Source organism: Eucalyptus grandis, chromosome 4 (assembly GCF_016545825.1).
Source record: "Eucalyptus grandis isolate ANBG69807.140 chromosome 4, ASM1654582v1, whole genome shotgun sequence".
In the NCBI taxonomy this organism is placed as follows: domain Eukaryota; kingdom Viridiplantae; phylum Streptophyta; class Magnoliopsida; order Myrtales; family Myrtaceae; genus Eucalyptus; species Eucalyptus grandis.
Genome location: NC_052615.1, coordinates 21539383 through 21554924, shown reverse-complemented (window position 1 = coordinate 21554924; position 15542 = coordinate 21539383). Strand labels below are relative to the sequence as shown.

At 38.2% G+C, this 15542-nt stretch overlaps 1 protein-coding gene across 1 annotated transcript; it reads left to right on the top strand.

The window, feature by feature from the left end:
• The first annotated feature begins 9059 nt into the window (after positions 1-9059).
• On the top strand, positions 9060-15248 carry LOC104441236 (coatomer subunit epsilon-1). The gene is made up of 7 exons (XM_010054274.3): positions 9060-9383; positions 9514-9603; positions 9971-10122; positions 12385-12520; positions 12603-12758; positions 13041-13120; positions 14880-15248. The coding sequence occupies exons 1-7, from the start codon at positions 9201-9203 to the stop codon at positions 14971-14973; spliced, it is 891 nt and encodes a 296-aa protein (XP_010052576.1). The 5' UTR covers positions 9060-9200; the 3' UTR covers positions 14974-15248.
• Positions 15249-15542: the final 294 nt, after the last annotated feature.

Below are 15542 nucleotides of genomic sequence, written 5' to 3'. Positions count from 1 at the left end.
GTTTGTTTACCCTATCATTGTTGTATATTGATTTAGTGATGGTCATTTTTCCAACACCTCGATTCCAAGAATTGGAACAACCGCTATCCTCCCAGCTCCACCATCATCTGATCTTATAAACAGCTCTATTATCCTTTCCTTTGCTTGCTTTCTTCCAATCACATTCGAAGGGGCTACAAAAGAGTTAGTTTCCCTTCGTAGAGCTATGGTCTTGACATAGACATCACTCGACAAATTGAAATGAGTTTTCTCTTCATTGATCCCATTAAGTCTCTTTCTTAGTGCTTTCATATTATGTGTCATCTTAATTTGGAATTTGAACCTGGATATCCATGAGAACAAGTAGCATACCTTCCTCATCAAGTGCTTGATGGACCTGGTCCACCTCCACAAAGCCTTGGCTTCAAATTCATCTAGCACGTCCTCGGCATCATAGTAGAAGTCTTTAAGCTTCGACAACCAATGTGTCATCATAGGCAAGCACCTTCTGGATCATCTCTAGCGTGCTCTTGTGCTTCTCTCGGTCATCCTTGACACCCCATACCACTTGAACTTCTTCAAAAGCAGATGAAGCTAAGTATCTCCACAAGATGCTAGAGACAAGCTAAGTCCTGGTTGTGATTGGTGTTATTGGTTTTCAAGGAGGTTTGGCATAACCACTATGCAGGAGCTAAACTAGCTATCAGGAAAAGCATAGCAAAGAAGCATGATTTTGCCAGTATATATAAGCACAGACATAGTAATCCACATGATGCGATGTAGTATGTACAACGTTAATTCAAACGGTTGCATAGTACACTTTATTCTTGTTGGAAATTTGCAAGCAATACAATGTTGTTCCAATTAGATTTAGACTACCTTCATCTAAAAAATAAAGTTGAAAAGACCTGAATTCTGCTTGCTCTCTCTCTCTCTCTCTTTTATCTTTACTTCATTTCTTTCTTTGTTGCTCTATCTCTTGTAAGATAGACATGTGCACAAAGAAGAATATGCTCCTTTTCAATATGCTCCTTTTCATTGCTTGATCCCTGTATTAGATGCCCGCTCTTTTGCCCTTCTACAAGAATGAGAATGATTGGTTTACAAGTATGTGCTTCTTTCTCTCCACAATTTTGAAAATTGGAAAGAATTTCTGAATATTAGAAAATAATGGAACCAATTTTAAATGGGGAAAATTTCCCAAAAAGTCCTAAACCTATTGCACTTTTGCCAATTTAATCATAAACCTTTTAACTTTGCCAATTCAGTTCTAAACCATTTCACATCTTGCCGATTCAATTCATCCATCCAATTTTGGTCGGAAAATGCTGATGTGGACGCTAGCAGTGTCACATAGGACCGTTGGCACTGATGTTGACAAATTTTAATAATAGTTTAATATTTTTTTGAGTTTTTTTGAATTTTTTCCCTTATTTTTTTTTTTTCTTTCTTTTCTTTTTGGCTTTTTTCTTCGCCTTTTCCGATGGCTGGCCACTAGCCACAACCAGCCGATTGGCCTTGCGCGCCATAGGCAATGCCCAATTGGGTGAGGAGGAGCCTCGACAAGGGAAGCCCTCGCCTAGGCGCGGCCTGGCAAGGGTTTCCTAAGCAAGGCCAACCCTCGCCTAGGCCAGGGCGGCCTCACCAAGCGTCGGTCGAGGGATGGTGATGCCAGGCGAGGCCACCCTAGCCTAAGCGAGGGCCAGCCTCGCCAGATCTAGCGAAGGGAGCCCTCGTTGAGGCTCGACCTCGCCCAAGCGAGTGTTGGCTCACCAGATTTCGTTTGGGCGAGGCCAACACTCGCTTGGGCGAGGGTGAACCCCCGGTGAGGGCTTCCTTCTGGCGAGGCCGGCCCTCACCCAAGCCAGGGCGACCTCGCCCAGCCTCACCGTCGCTTGGCCAACGGTCGGTGAGGCTGCCCTAGCCTGGTGGCAAGTTGGCCTCGCCCAAGCGACCCTTGCCGGGCCGCACTTGGGCAAGGGCTTCCCCTCTTGGGGCTCCTCCTCGCTCGGCCGGGGCTCACCTATGGAAGGTAAGGCCAGCCGGCTAGCTGTGGCTGGGGGCCGGCCACCGGAAAAGGCAAAGAAAGCCAAAAGAAAAGAAAAAAAGGAAAAATAATAGAAAAATAATAATAATAATTCAAAAAATTATTAAAATATTATTAAAAATTATCCACGTCGGCGTTGACGTCCACGTCAGCATTTTTTTTGCCAAAATTGGCTGGATGTACTAAATCGGCAAAAAGTAAAAATGTTTAGGACTGAATTGGCAAAGTTAAAAGGTTTATAATTAAATTGGTAAAAGTGCAATATGTTTAGGATTGTTTGGACAATTTTCCCATTTTAAATGATTCTAGGTGTCGATATTTGTATAGCTGCCGTTCAATATTAAACAAGAGTCGAATTGCATACACTGCTATAGAAAAAAGGATCTCAAAAGTAAACCTCAATTTGAATTGCTTCATGATATCCCTAATTTGAATTAATTCTCTAGTCAATGATTTGCATGAAATGGATAATGCATGAGATAATTTCATTACAGGCAACACTCCATAATAATCAGTGCACACGATGATTATGGTGTGAAAGGGAGTGCCGGCACATTATGTTTGGCTTTGAACGTTATCGCATATCTCAATTTGGGTGATAAGGTCTGTAATCAAAATGCTTGGGACCGTGTTAGTTATTGTATGTCCGTAGCAGGGTTGGAATTACATTCCTAACTAAATTTCTTGTCCACAAAAACCAAGTGATTGTATTATTCATGAACACAGGTGTTGCATAAAGATATTGAGCATCAAGCACCAACAACATGTACTAAAATCAAACAGATGATAGTACTTACATGGCTTATAAAGAGCTGCCAGAGAATAGAACGGGGCAAACTTGAGGAGTAATAAATTAAGCCTAATATTTATGTGACGGCCCAGGCAGTGGTGCACAGGGAGGAGAGATGGCGGTGTGTCCATACCTCAATCCCCCGATGTGCGTAGGGAGGAGGCGCGTCGCTTGTCCCACATTGCCTAGAGATGGAGTTCTAGGCTACCTTATAAGACAATGGACCCTCTAACTGTATACAAGTATTTCCTTGGGGTAGTATAGGCTACCTTGAGAAGAACAAACCGTAAGGACTTAGTGTCCAAAGCAGACAATATGTGTATAGTGGAGACCCAGGGCATTACAAATGGTATTAGAGTCGATGGGGCCACAACGAGGACATTGTGCTCTTAAGAGGTCGAGAGCTTGACGGCCTAGGCGGCGGTGCACGGGAAGGAAGGATGGTGGTGCATCCCGCCTTGGTTCTCGGACCGACGCAGGGAGGGGGTGAGTGTCTTATCCCACATCGCTTAGGGGGGAGTTATAGCCTACCTTATAAGACAATGGGCCATCTAACTATATAAACGTGTTTTTTTTGGGATAGTATGAGTTACCCTAAGAAAAACAAAACCGTAAGGACTTAATGTCCAAAGCCAGAGCGTTAAAATTTAAGTCAGGAAAAAGCAGACAACTGTATAGTATGGGCTACCCTAAGAAAAACAAAACCATAAGAACTTAATGTCTAAAGCAGACAACATGTGTATAGTGAGGCTCATACTTCCTTTGTTGAAGTAAGTACAAACGATTTGATTCAAGATTTCCTAAGCGGGCAACATGTGTGCAGTGAAGACATAGAGCATTACAATTTAAGTTAGGAAAAAGCGAACAACATGTGTATAGTGAAGATCCATAGCATTACAATTTAAGTCAAGAAATGGCTTTCATTCGCCGATGGCTACTACTTGCCACACCAGCTGACAAGGCATTAGATCCATAAGGTAGAGATTCGTGATAATTGAGCATCAAGGCTTAAGGCAGGACTTGACGACAAGTTTTTGACCACTTAAAGGGATTCGTGATGACTTGCAAGTCTACTGTTCAAGGCCATGCTTGAAACTCCATATCCGTTTCATCTCGCCATTCTTTGCCGGCAATGGTTGTTGGTGTGGTTCCTGAATACTCCAACAAAAAAGGGAAAAAGGAAAATTAAACAACATTGGTATTTGCAACTTTCTAGTTAAGGGGTGCATCCAAATACTTAAATGGTCTTCGGTGCTTATCCGCAACTTTTCTGATGACTTTGTGCAATTTTAAGCCCGTCCAAAATTACTAGATCTATATCTAAAGTGATCCCAACAACTGCTTGGTTCAACTTTGAAAATAAGCCTTAGAGAAATACAAATGCCTTTGGCCTAAAAAGCTTTGGGAAATGCAAATCGTGTTTAATAAAAAATTTATTTCCAAAGATACCTTGGCATAAATAGTGCTTGGCAAATCTTTTTTTGCAAAAGGCTATTGGGTTTAATTTTTCTTTTTCTTTTTAGTTAAAAATATCATACTCTTTGTTGACTTTGGCCAAGGGGGGTAGTTTTGGAACAATGAGGGATAAAACCTAAAACTAAAGAATTTATGAGGGTAGTTTTAGGGAAAATATACTAGTTTCAACATTTAGCCAAATTCTGAAAATCCAAAACTGTCTCCATTAGCATTGGGTTTTCAGCTTTTCCAAGACTAGCATTTGGCTAAAGGCCCCTTGAAAATTCTTGCTAAACACCCCGGCATTTCCCCAAGACTGTGTTTGACAGTAATGATAAAATTCAAAATAAGATAAAATTTAGGGATAAGTGTATTGGAAGTCCTAAAATTTGTCATGAAAATGCAATTACGTCCTAAAATTTTCAAAAAGTGCAATTAAATCTTAAAACTTGTCACAAAGTGCAATTAAGTCCTAAAACTTATCAAAGTGATTCAATCTAAGTCATTCCATTAATTGCACTTTTCGAAAGTTTTAAAATTCGGTTGCACTTTCGAGACAAGTTTTAGGACTTTATTGAACCTTTTAAAAGTTTTATGACTTAATTGAACTTTTGTAACAAGTTTTAGAACTTAATTGCACTTTTTGAAAGTTTTAGGACTCAATTGCATTTTCATGATAAGTTTTAGGACTTCTAATGCACTTATCCCTAAAATTTATTATATCCTACATTTGGTACCTACTCAAGATAGGATAAAAACGAATATAAATGATATATAGGCCGGATAAAATTATTCCATGGGAGAGGTGTAATAAAATTAACCCATGGGGCTCATTTTTTATCCACTCAAACTCAATCCAATCTACTCATTTAACAAGTATAGTAGAAGAGCACCAAATTAAGTCCACATTGATTAACCATAGTTTGCGCAATGATGGTGGGCTATGAAGCACGGACACGTTGTCGAAGCTTTCATATCGTGTCCGACACGTGTCATGTGTCCGACATGACTGGACACGTTTGGACACGCTTGGACATGCGGTCAACATGTGTTGGATATTCCGACACATGGTCAATTTTTCTCGACACATTCCGAAACATGTGTCCGAGAAAGGATCGTTGAAGAAGACAATGGAGGGTGGAGATGAGAGCAATGGAGCAAAGGCGAGACCGTGATAGCTAGGGAGTGATGCGTGATGGGGTGAGTGATTCAAGAACGGAAATTTTTATAAGGCGATTTTTGTGGTTAAGTGTATGGAGTAGTGTATATGATAAACACACAAAAAGGAATAAGAAAAGATAAAAGCAATCTCCTTCCAAGGTATAAAGGCAGCGCCACCAACCGACTATGAGGATCGAGATCTACGAAGTTCACCACCAAGGCCTAAAGCTTCCACCAACCAAGGATAAAGGACTTCGGGATAGGAGAAGCTCGCCACCAAGGCCTAAAGATTCCACTAGCCAAGGATAAAGGGCTTCTTGGCTCACCACCAAGGAGTGATTTACGCTCCAAGGATAGAAAAACTGAAAGGAGTTATCCACTCTCCAAAGGAGTTCACTCAAGTTGAGGAAATCTCATCATTCTCATTCATCAAATTCGTATATCCCCTACATTGGATAGTTTCCCCTACTTATAGGAGGATTTTAGCCTTAGGAAATATTAAAAACAAACTTTAATGACCTAGGAATTAAACGTTCGACTCTTGAGCTACATAAAAATAAAAACAGCTAGGAACTTAATAAAAAACCATTATTAATACGGGAACTAAATGCCTTTAATCGTCGGCCTTCCACATTCTCGAACCGTTAGCTTTCCGTGTTATTGAACCTTTGGCTTTCCATATTCTTGAACCGCATTCGTGAACCTTTAGCCTTCCTAGAATTCGAGCTCCTCCCTTGACCATAAAATAATCCTCCTGAAACTTCATCAATTGGTCATACAAGACATCTAAAATGGCCTCCCATTGATACCTATCGATATACCACAAAGTACCGATAAGTAATTAACATTATTCATTCAAAATGATCCATTGAAGAACATAATGCCCAACTTCTTTATTGGCTTGGATAAGCATCGATGATTCTGAGTTGGTTGATGGAGCTACGTTGGATGCACCTGCATCAAGGAGGGCTAGAGGAAGAGCAAAGACTGAGGTGAGAGGGTCGCGATTGCGATGCTACGATGGAGGGCCGATGGCAAGGCTACGGTTATGAGGGGGACAAATGAGGGAAATAAATCAGGGGGTGGCATGGGGTGGGAGAAAGAATCGGGGAAATGACAAGAGGTGATTGGGGGAGAAAGGAGGAAAAGAAATTGAAGGGGGGGATTTGAGGTGGGGTGGGGGAGAGGGAGGGAAATAATTTTTGGGGAATGAGGGTTTGGGAAAGAAAAGGAGGGACAGAAATAATTTTTGAATGGCGAGGTTATTTTTGTTATAAAATTAAATAAATTGGTTAAAAATAGTTTCCAAAAATAAAAATACTGAATGTTAAATAATGATAAATATTTTGTTAGTCATTAGTTTCATATATAATTTTTGTTGAAATTTAGAAATATATTCCCAAATATGGTTATGCATTAACTATGAATATATCTTTCAAATTTCCTATGAATAGATTTATTAATATTATTAGTATAAATTCATTGTAACCTCTTTTTTATTATTTATTTATTTGTGAATTGAAGCAAATTAATTAAAAATAAAAATATTCATTTAATATATAACGCGTCCAAACATATCAAAATTCTCTATTTTTGAGAAATGATGTATCGGCGTGTCGTGTCGTGTCGCATGTCAGTGCTACTTAGACGGTGTGAATCCAATGACACATACGTAACGCATGATCTCCCCATCTAAGTTGGGCTAGGCCACAGGCTCAACTTCCACATCCACATCCCCATTCACATCTCATGGGAGAGATAATAAATATGGATAAGATTTATAATATCCATAATATGAAATATTTTTCTCAAATAAAAATTCTTAAATTAACATATTTAAAATTATATTTCAATATATATAATATTTGAATTCTAATATAAGAAATTCAAAATAACAAAGAATATATATTTTTTAATTTAAACTTATTTTATTGATATATTCAATTTAATTATATCTTATAATATAAAATTCAATACATAATATACATTTATATTTATTATGTATTTTAGGTATTTTAGTATTTTAGGTATATCAATATAGTTTTCTATTAATAAAATTTTATTAGAGAATGTGGAAGGGGAAGAAAGAAATAAAAAAATTAATTAAAAAAGAGAGGAAAATAAAAATAAATATAAAGTTACAAGAGATTTTTTATCATATCTATATGTAAAATTTGTTATAAATTTATATTGATTTTATGTTTAAACCAAATAATATATATAATACAATGTAAATATATCCAAATTTATTATTGTAATTACCAAATTGTGGATAGAATATAGTAAAATCTCCTTAATTTCATATCTTATCACATTCAATTTTATCCTGATTATAAATTTATATGACCAAATGTAACCTAAGGGGTGTTGGAGGTTAAAAACTTTTAGGGAAACTGAACTAAACGCACCCCCAAGTCATTTGAAGTTCCAAGACGTCTCAAGCCTCAATTTAAAGCCCAAAAAGAAAGCCACTCGGACTACTTTATTTTACCGATATGGCCGAAATTGTCTAAAGAAAAAAAAAATACGGCTCACCTAGGTTAGGTTAGATGCGAATTACATATAGATCAAGTTGAGGATAAGTTGCTAAGATTATATTACATGAAAATGAATTTATATAAGTTAAATAAGCCAATTTGGATTGGACTCATTTTTTATCCACTCAAACTCAATCCAATCCACTCATTTAATGGGTATAGTAAAAGAGCACCAAATTAAGTCCACATTGGTTAACCACATAGTTTGCATGATGACGGTGGGAATTGCGACTAGGTGTCAAAAACCGAACAAAAAATTAATCGAACCATATCGAAAAGTTTTGTTCTTTTCGATTCGATTCTCATTCGGTTCTATTTTCATTAAAAACTAAAAGATTTATCTAATTCGGTTTTTATTGGTTTGGTTAACTAAAGTAAATTGATAAAATTTTAAAAAAATTCCTTTTTTTTTTATTCTTTTAAAAATCATTTTTTGATATTTTTCTTTCTTCGCTTCTTCATTGGCCGCCGCCGCCCATGTCGACAGCTGGCGATCGGCCAGGGGTGAGCTAGAGTCTCGCCATGGGCTAGCAAGGTTCAAGCTTGCCAAATTTCGGCAAGGTTGAGTCTCACTGGCCTATGGCAAGGCTCCGCCTCCTTAATCAAGTGAGGTTGATCTCGTCCGATGCCAGTGAGCTCGAGCTTAGCCAGATTTAGCGAGGTGGGCGAGTGGATGAACTCAGCCTCATGGGAATCTAGCGAGCTCAAGTCTCACTAGTTCTTTGGCAAGGCTCCAACTTGCCTTTGGCCAATCGGCATCCGGTGATCGGCCAATGAAGAAGAATAAGAAGAAAGATAAAAGATAAAAATAAAAAAAAAACAATTTAAAATATCATTTTAAAAATTATTTATTGAAATGGGTGCATGTAACAAAAACAAAAACAAAAATAAAAATGAAAAACCGAATCGAATCCATTTCGATTTGATTCGGTTTTTCAGAAAAGCTAAATTGAACTGAACCACTTACCACTTACACCCCTAACGTGCGTAACGCGATCTCCCCATCTAAGTTGGGCTGGGCCACAGGCCCAACTTCCACATCCATATCCCCATCTTCCCCTCCTTTCCCTTTTATCGTACAAAACCAGGCCTTGCGACAGACGAGAGAGAGGAGCGCACAGCGATTTACGAACAAACCATTAACGAGAGCAAGAGCTTCAAGAAGCGCTCGAAGCATCAGCAACACCAGATCCGACTGCATCGCGATCTCCTCAGAGAAAGTCTGCGGGAAATGGCGTCGGCAGTAGCGGTGACGACCCCGGATCACCTGTTCAACATGAGGAACAACTTCTACCTGGGAGCCTACCAGGCCGCGATCAATTGCAGCGACTCGCTCCCGCCTCTCTCCCCCGACGAATCCCTCGAGCGGGACTGCCTCGTCTTTCGATCTTACATCGCCCTCGGCAGCTACCAGGCATGATCTTCCCCCTCTTCTGTCTCTCTCGCTCGTTTGACATCGCTTGATTTTGTTTCTGTTTTGTTCTGTGATTGGGGATTTTGATGTTGTTCCGTTTGCTTGGCGGTTTTGTGTGGTGTCGAAACAGCTTGTGATCAATGAGATCGATGCGTCGGCTGCCACGCCCCTTCAGGCCGTGAAGTTGCTCGCTCTCTATCTCTCGTCTCCTGATAACAAGGTGCATTCTCTCTGCCTCGGTTTCCGTTGGTTCTGTGGGAGATCTAGGATTTTGCTGGATTGGGATATGCTATGAGCTGAAGGGCGAATTCAATCATGTTGATAGTGAGAGATCTGATTTGGTTTCCCTAAACGGCCATGGGATCTGACTTTTATGTGAAACTCATGCATGGTTTATGGGAATCCGCAGACTTGTTTAAACATTCGTAGAGGTTTGATGCGTCCAAAACAGAGGCTAGTGGCAATTTCTTGTTTCAGTTTTATGGGTGAAGGAAACTTGCGGAATATTGCGTTCTTCTTTGAATCATGTGATCTTCATTTATCAAGGTCCGATTCGGCCATTGAATGATGCTTCATGAATTGAACAGGAGTCGGTGATCTCAAGTTTAAAAGATTGGTTGGCAGATCCTGCTATTGGAAACAATCCCATTTTGCGATTGATTGCTGGGACAATATTCATGCATGAACAAGACTATAATGAAGCCCTTAAGCACACAAATGCTGGGGGAACCATGGATTTGTAAGTTTTATCATACCCTGAAGACTTAATTATCTCTCAAGATGCTTACATTTAGTAATGTTAACTATGCTCTGTTACTACTAATTGTTGTGAGGAAATGGATTTAAAATATGAAGTAGTTTACTCCTTTTTTTTTAGTGATTCAACATGCTCCATCATCTGTGAATGTTAAGACCTGCCAGTCTTCTCTTTCATATAAATTGGACTGCCAAGTTTGTAGCGATTTTCTTGAGAAGGCAATACAAGTCCTCTAGTCAGTTGAGAGGCACAATTTTGCATTTGTTGTAGGGTTGCTGTCGTTAACTAACAATCCACATTACATCTAGTGAGTATGACTGTATTAAAACATTAAATTCTCACTCAGAGACCTTAAAAATGTTTATCAGATGCAAACATGCCATGGTATTCAAGCAGGGTAAAGAGAAAGACTCAGTGGTTTTGTGTTTTGAATTGGAAGGATTCCTTATTTAGTAAGAACGCTCTGTTCATGCAGGGGCTATATGTCAATCCAGTATATTATCCAGAAAATGTATCTGAAACTCATGCTTCATGGACTTCATTGGATGGACTTGCTGATTGCTTGGAAATACCAGTTCTGAGGAAATGACATTTTGTAATAGTGTACACCTTAGATTTAGTGTTTGAATTGTAAAAGCAGCCACACGTTGTACTTTTGAATTATTTTTCTTGTTTAGTTTAGTTGATACAAAATTAACCGTATGGTAAAACAATCTTCAAGTAAACAGAGAGGTTATAGGTTTCATATTGGGAGTAGGAGGGAAGGGAGTAGAGGAGGGAAAGTATGGGTCATTGTGTTATTTTTTTGGTTTGCACATAGTAAATGGTAGAGATGTCATGCTGTTGTTACATCGACCTGTTTAAATCTGTTGCTATTTTTCCACCGAGGCACTTTATTCATGGAACCTAACATTTGTAGGTTTACTGCTAATTATAAGGGCAGCGTGCTTGTTCTAGCATTTTGGTCTGCAATTAGGTACTTTAGACGGATGTCATGATTTTATTAAAGGAATATCGAAGAACACATTGAGTCCTGTTTATGAAGTTCAACATTTTTGTGGTCCTACATATGAACTTTATTTGACGTTTCACAACAATAATATATGAAGTCTTTTCCCACTGAGTGTGGAAATTTATGCGTCAAAAGGAGTAAAAAATTATGTGAGGGGCTTACTAGTTGGTCTTATATGTTGTCCTCTCTACAAGAGTAGTTAGATTCAGAGATCTCCACTTGGACACATTATTAGGCTTTGCTATGGTATCTCTAACGAGTTTGAGCAACTAAAAGACTGTTTAAGGAACAATCGGCAATTATATACTGTTGCCACTGAAGTTTGAGGAGAAGCATCTGATGCAATGAAATTTCTTTTAAAGTCTAGACCAAAATCTGACCTCTCATTAATCCCAAGTTCCACACATTGCACATGGTCCAAAATGCCATTGTGTAATGGACATCAATTGTTCTACTTTGTCTGATCTACATTGTTAACATGTCTGGATTTTCTAGGACACTCTCATATTAGGATTTTCTGAATTATTTCAGGCTTTGATTTCTCTGAGACTTCTCTCTAATGAAGTCCTGTGCTGCATATTCTTCCCATCAAAAAGGAGAAGTTGATAATCCTTCTTTTAAGTTTGAGCCTCATTGCTGCTTTATCTGTCTTTAGATCTGTTATGCACGGATTCTGCTAAAGTCACTAGATTAAATTAAGCCCAAAATGAGAGTTTCTGTTGAATCTTCTCATCAATATAGATAGGCAGGGTACATGCCTTAGAAGGTGGCTTTGAGCCTTCAAACCATATGGTAGAGAGCTCAGGTTATGTGCTCATGTTATGTTCTGGTTAGCAAGTAAATCAGGTTATGTGCTCATGTTAATAACCGATTGGCATCATTTTGAGTGTTTTTGGCATTCTGAAATGAAGGACTCTTTTTTGTTCTTTAACATTGTTTGAGTTTTCTAGTGTGATTTGATATTCATTGAGGGCATTTATTAGTTGATGCTATCATGCTGCCAACTTTGCATCTGATATTCTATATATTTTCTCTCTTTAAGCTTGTGAGAAGTATATCGATGGGTTGATCTAGATACATCAAAACCTTCACTCCAGATTTTGTGTGTCTACAAATTCCTTTTACAAAACTTTTCATGCAAGCTGGTTCACATGGCCACTAGTGTTGGAGGTTAAAACATATTTTTCTGGAATTGCATTTTCAGAGCTCATAATCTTCTTGTCCTTTTGCAGGCATGTGTTGAATGTCCAAATATTTCTTAAGATGTACAGGTCTGATTATGCTGAGAAACAGCTAAGGATCATGCAACAGATTGATGAGGATCACTCACTAACTCAACTTGCAAATGCATGGCTAGACATGGCTGTGGTATTTAGTTTTGCCTTTGCTTTTCATTTTTGCTTAATGGAAAGTTTGAATTGTTTGTGATGACACTTCTCCCCAAAATTAGGGTGGTGCCAAGATACAGGAAGCATATCTCATTTTCCAAGATTTCTCTGAGAAGTATCAGATGACAGGATTGATATTGAATGGGAAGGCTGTTTGCTGCATGCACATGGGAAATTTTGATGAAGCTGAAACCTTGTTGCTTGAAGCTTTGAATAAGGCAAGTTATATAGCTCCTGAGGATCTACTGTTAATTTTTTGAAGTAGATGGAAAACATTTGTTTATCTTTTTAATCCATAACTTGGACACTTTATACACAGATTGATAGACCATGCACTTCCATTTTCACTCAGAGGAAAGTAGAAGCACCTGAAACACTATGCCCTTCAAAATAAACAAACATCAACAAACTTCTTTCCACTTTAGGACATGGTTGTGCATTATTAAGTTATCTCTGGCAATATTACCTGAGGATCTACTGTTTATTTTGTTGTGACATAGGATGCAAAGGATCCGGAGACTTTGGCGAATCTGGTTGTCTGCAGTCTTCACCTTGGTAAACCAGCTTCCCGTTATCTCAGGTAATGTTATGTTTTTTTCTTTAAACAAAAATTTAAGATACAAATCCAGAATTTTCATTTTCCACACTGTTGGGGTGTATGTAAATCTGCTTATGTAAGCCTGCAAGGACACCATCTCAGCTAACATCTTTCTAATCATACTCTCAAGTTAGCTATAGATCCAAGCAAATTGACTTAACCTCTTACTGTGTTATAATTATATAATTTTTGCTTTTATGTATTCTGCTTTTCTGCTGGACTTATAGAAAGACAGTAAGGTGACTGTCTATAAGATAATGTTAAACTTCACAAAATTGAAGTTTAATGAGTTTAAGATTATCAAAGGAAATAGCTCCTCGAAAAGACAGAAGGTGACTGTCTATAAGATAATGTTAAACTTCGCAAAATTGAAGTTAAATGAGTTAAAGATTCTCAAAGGAAATAGCTCCTCAAAATGAATGTAGAGCAGATGACAAGCTGTCTATGTCATCTTCATGTTTTTGCATGAGTTCTTTTTTTCTTCTTGCTTAATAAACTGCTTCTTTTGATTTAAGCATTGTTTAAGTGGGTGATTGACTGCCTGTTCAACCTTTTTTTTAAATGGAGGGTCTGGAGAAATTGCCTCATTTCTGAATGAGTGTGCGCCTATAGTTCAAGTCTTCCTTTTCTTTATTCATCTGGACCAGGCTTGTAGGATCTGGAATTGGTAGTGGATGAGGCCTTGTCATCTTTCACTAATTAAAATTGGATAATTTATTGCATTTAATTCTTCTTAATACAATGTAATTGGTCAAAAGCATGGCAAAGGGAAGACCTTCAGTCTGTGCGACTGTGGTTCTGGAGCAGCATTTGACAGAAAATTTTTAAGCATCAGTTACTTTTGCTGATCCTGTTGGAAGTGTTTAGTGTGTGAGTCTTGGACTGGGTGCTGCACATATGGTAGTTTCGTTATGGATATACTTGATTGAAGAGTGATATTAGGATTTAGGGTCTTAAGTCAAACTATTATACTTTATATGGCCCCATAAATGAAAAACCCTGATAGTGCAGGTGGCATTTTTGGCTTTTATGTGGACATAATGGCAGATTAAATAATAGTGTTGACCAAATAAGATGTTTGGATAGATTTTTGAGTTATGGATTTCACGGAACTGATTGATGAAGTGTCATGTGAAAGACCCCTTGTCGGTGAACAGTAACTAATTGATGGCAAGATCTTATTTAAGCGCACCCTTGGCACTGGCTGCCATTTGTATTATTTCCTTCCAAGTTATTGAGGGGAGGCTGTTGGCGCACATTAGCTACTCTTCCAGTTTTGGCATTCAGTAACTTTGTTGTGCTCATAAAGCATTCATAAATTCTGCCATATCATACATCGTCAGTCTGCTTGGGGCACTAGATTTCTATGGATGTGGCATGATATTGCATTGAGCTGGTTGAGGATTTCAGTTGAATTTATTGTTCCAATTGCTTTCACTGATGAAGCAGAAATAATGTTTTATTTCTTAAGATGTTCTGCCTCTTTTGTGTTTTAAGATTCTATGGATGTGGCATGATATTGCATTGAGCTGGTTGAGGATTTCAGTTGAATTTATTGTTCCAATTGCTTTCACTGATGAAGCAGAAATAATGTTTTATTTCTTAAGATGTTCTGCCTCTTTTGTGTTTTAAGATTCTAGATTAGTTGACTGATTTAAATTCGTCCATTCCAGAACTCAGTGTTTGTTCTGCTAAATCTGTGGTGTTTTGACTTACTTCACCGGGTTACCTTTGCCTGCAGCCAGTTGAAACTCTCCCATCCAGACCATATGCTTGTTAAACGGGTATCGGCTGCGGAAGAGAGTTTTGACAGAGCAGTACAGTCGGTTGCTTGAGGCATCTCAATCTTTCAGTAAGTAGTTGATGGTTTACTAGTTTCTTCCCCCTTTTAACTCATGCAGTCAAACTCCACTTTATAAAGCATTGGTTTTGGCCGAGGGTGATGATCTTCGATGAGCTATATGTTTGTATTTTACTGGCCTATTATTTACAGTGGAATGAGGATTATATAGTATAAATGATCAAAAACCATTTCTGTGTAAAATTGATTGTACTTCTCACCATCTGTTTTTTCCCTATCATACATTAGAACTAGTATCTGTGGTTGAAATTTTTAATGGACATCACATATAACAAGCTTAGAACGGATGAGATAAACTGCCTTACCGACCTTCTTTACTGTTTATCATGATCTTTTTGCTGTTAGATTACATTAATCAAAATAAAGTAAAATCGTTTACTTAGTGAGGGGTGACTCTTGGTGAAATTATGGATTGACTACACGACCTAGTGTGGTGGTGACGTCTTGGTTGGATGAAAGCAAGTGTAATGACCTGATAATAATGAAGTAATAACCTGCAAAACGATATGCCGGAAATATGAATAAACGTGCACAATGTCATGG

Excerpts from the sequence above, each read along its gene's own strand:
- LOC104441236 (XM_010054274.3), top strand. The coding sequence starts at position 9,201 with ATGGCGTCGGCAGTAGCGGTGACGACCCCGGATCACCTGTTCAACATG. Across the intron at positions 9,604-9,970 it reads TCTCGTCTCCTGATAACAAG|GAGTCGGTGATCTCAAGTTT; the intron begins GTGCATTCTCTC and ends TGAATTGAACAG. Across the intron at positions 10,123-12,384 it reads GCTGGGGGAACCATGGATTT|GCATGTGTTGAATGTCCAAA; the intron begins GTAAGTTTTATC and ends GTCCTTTTGCAG.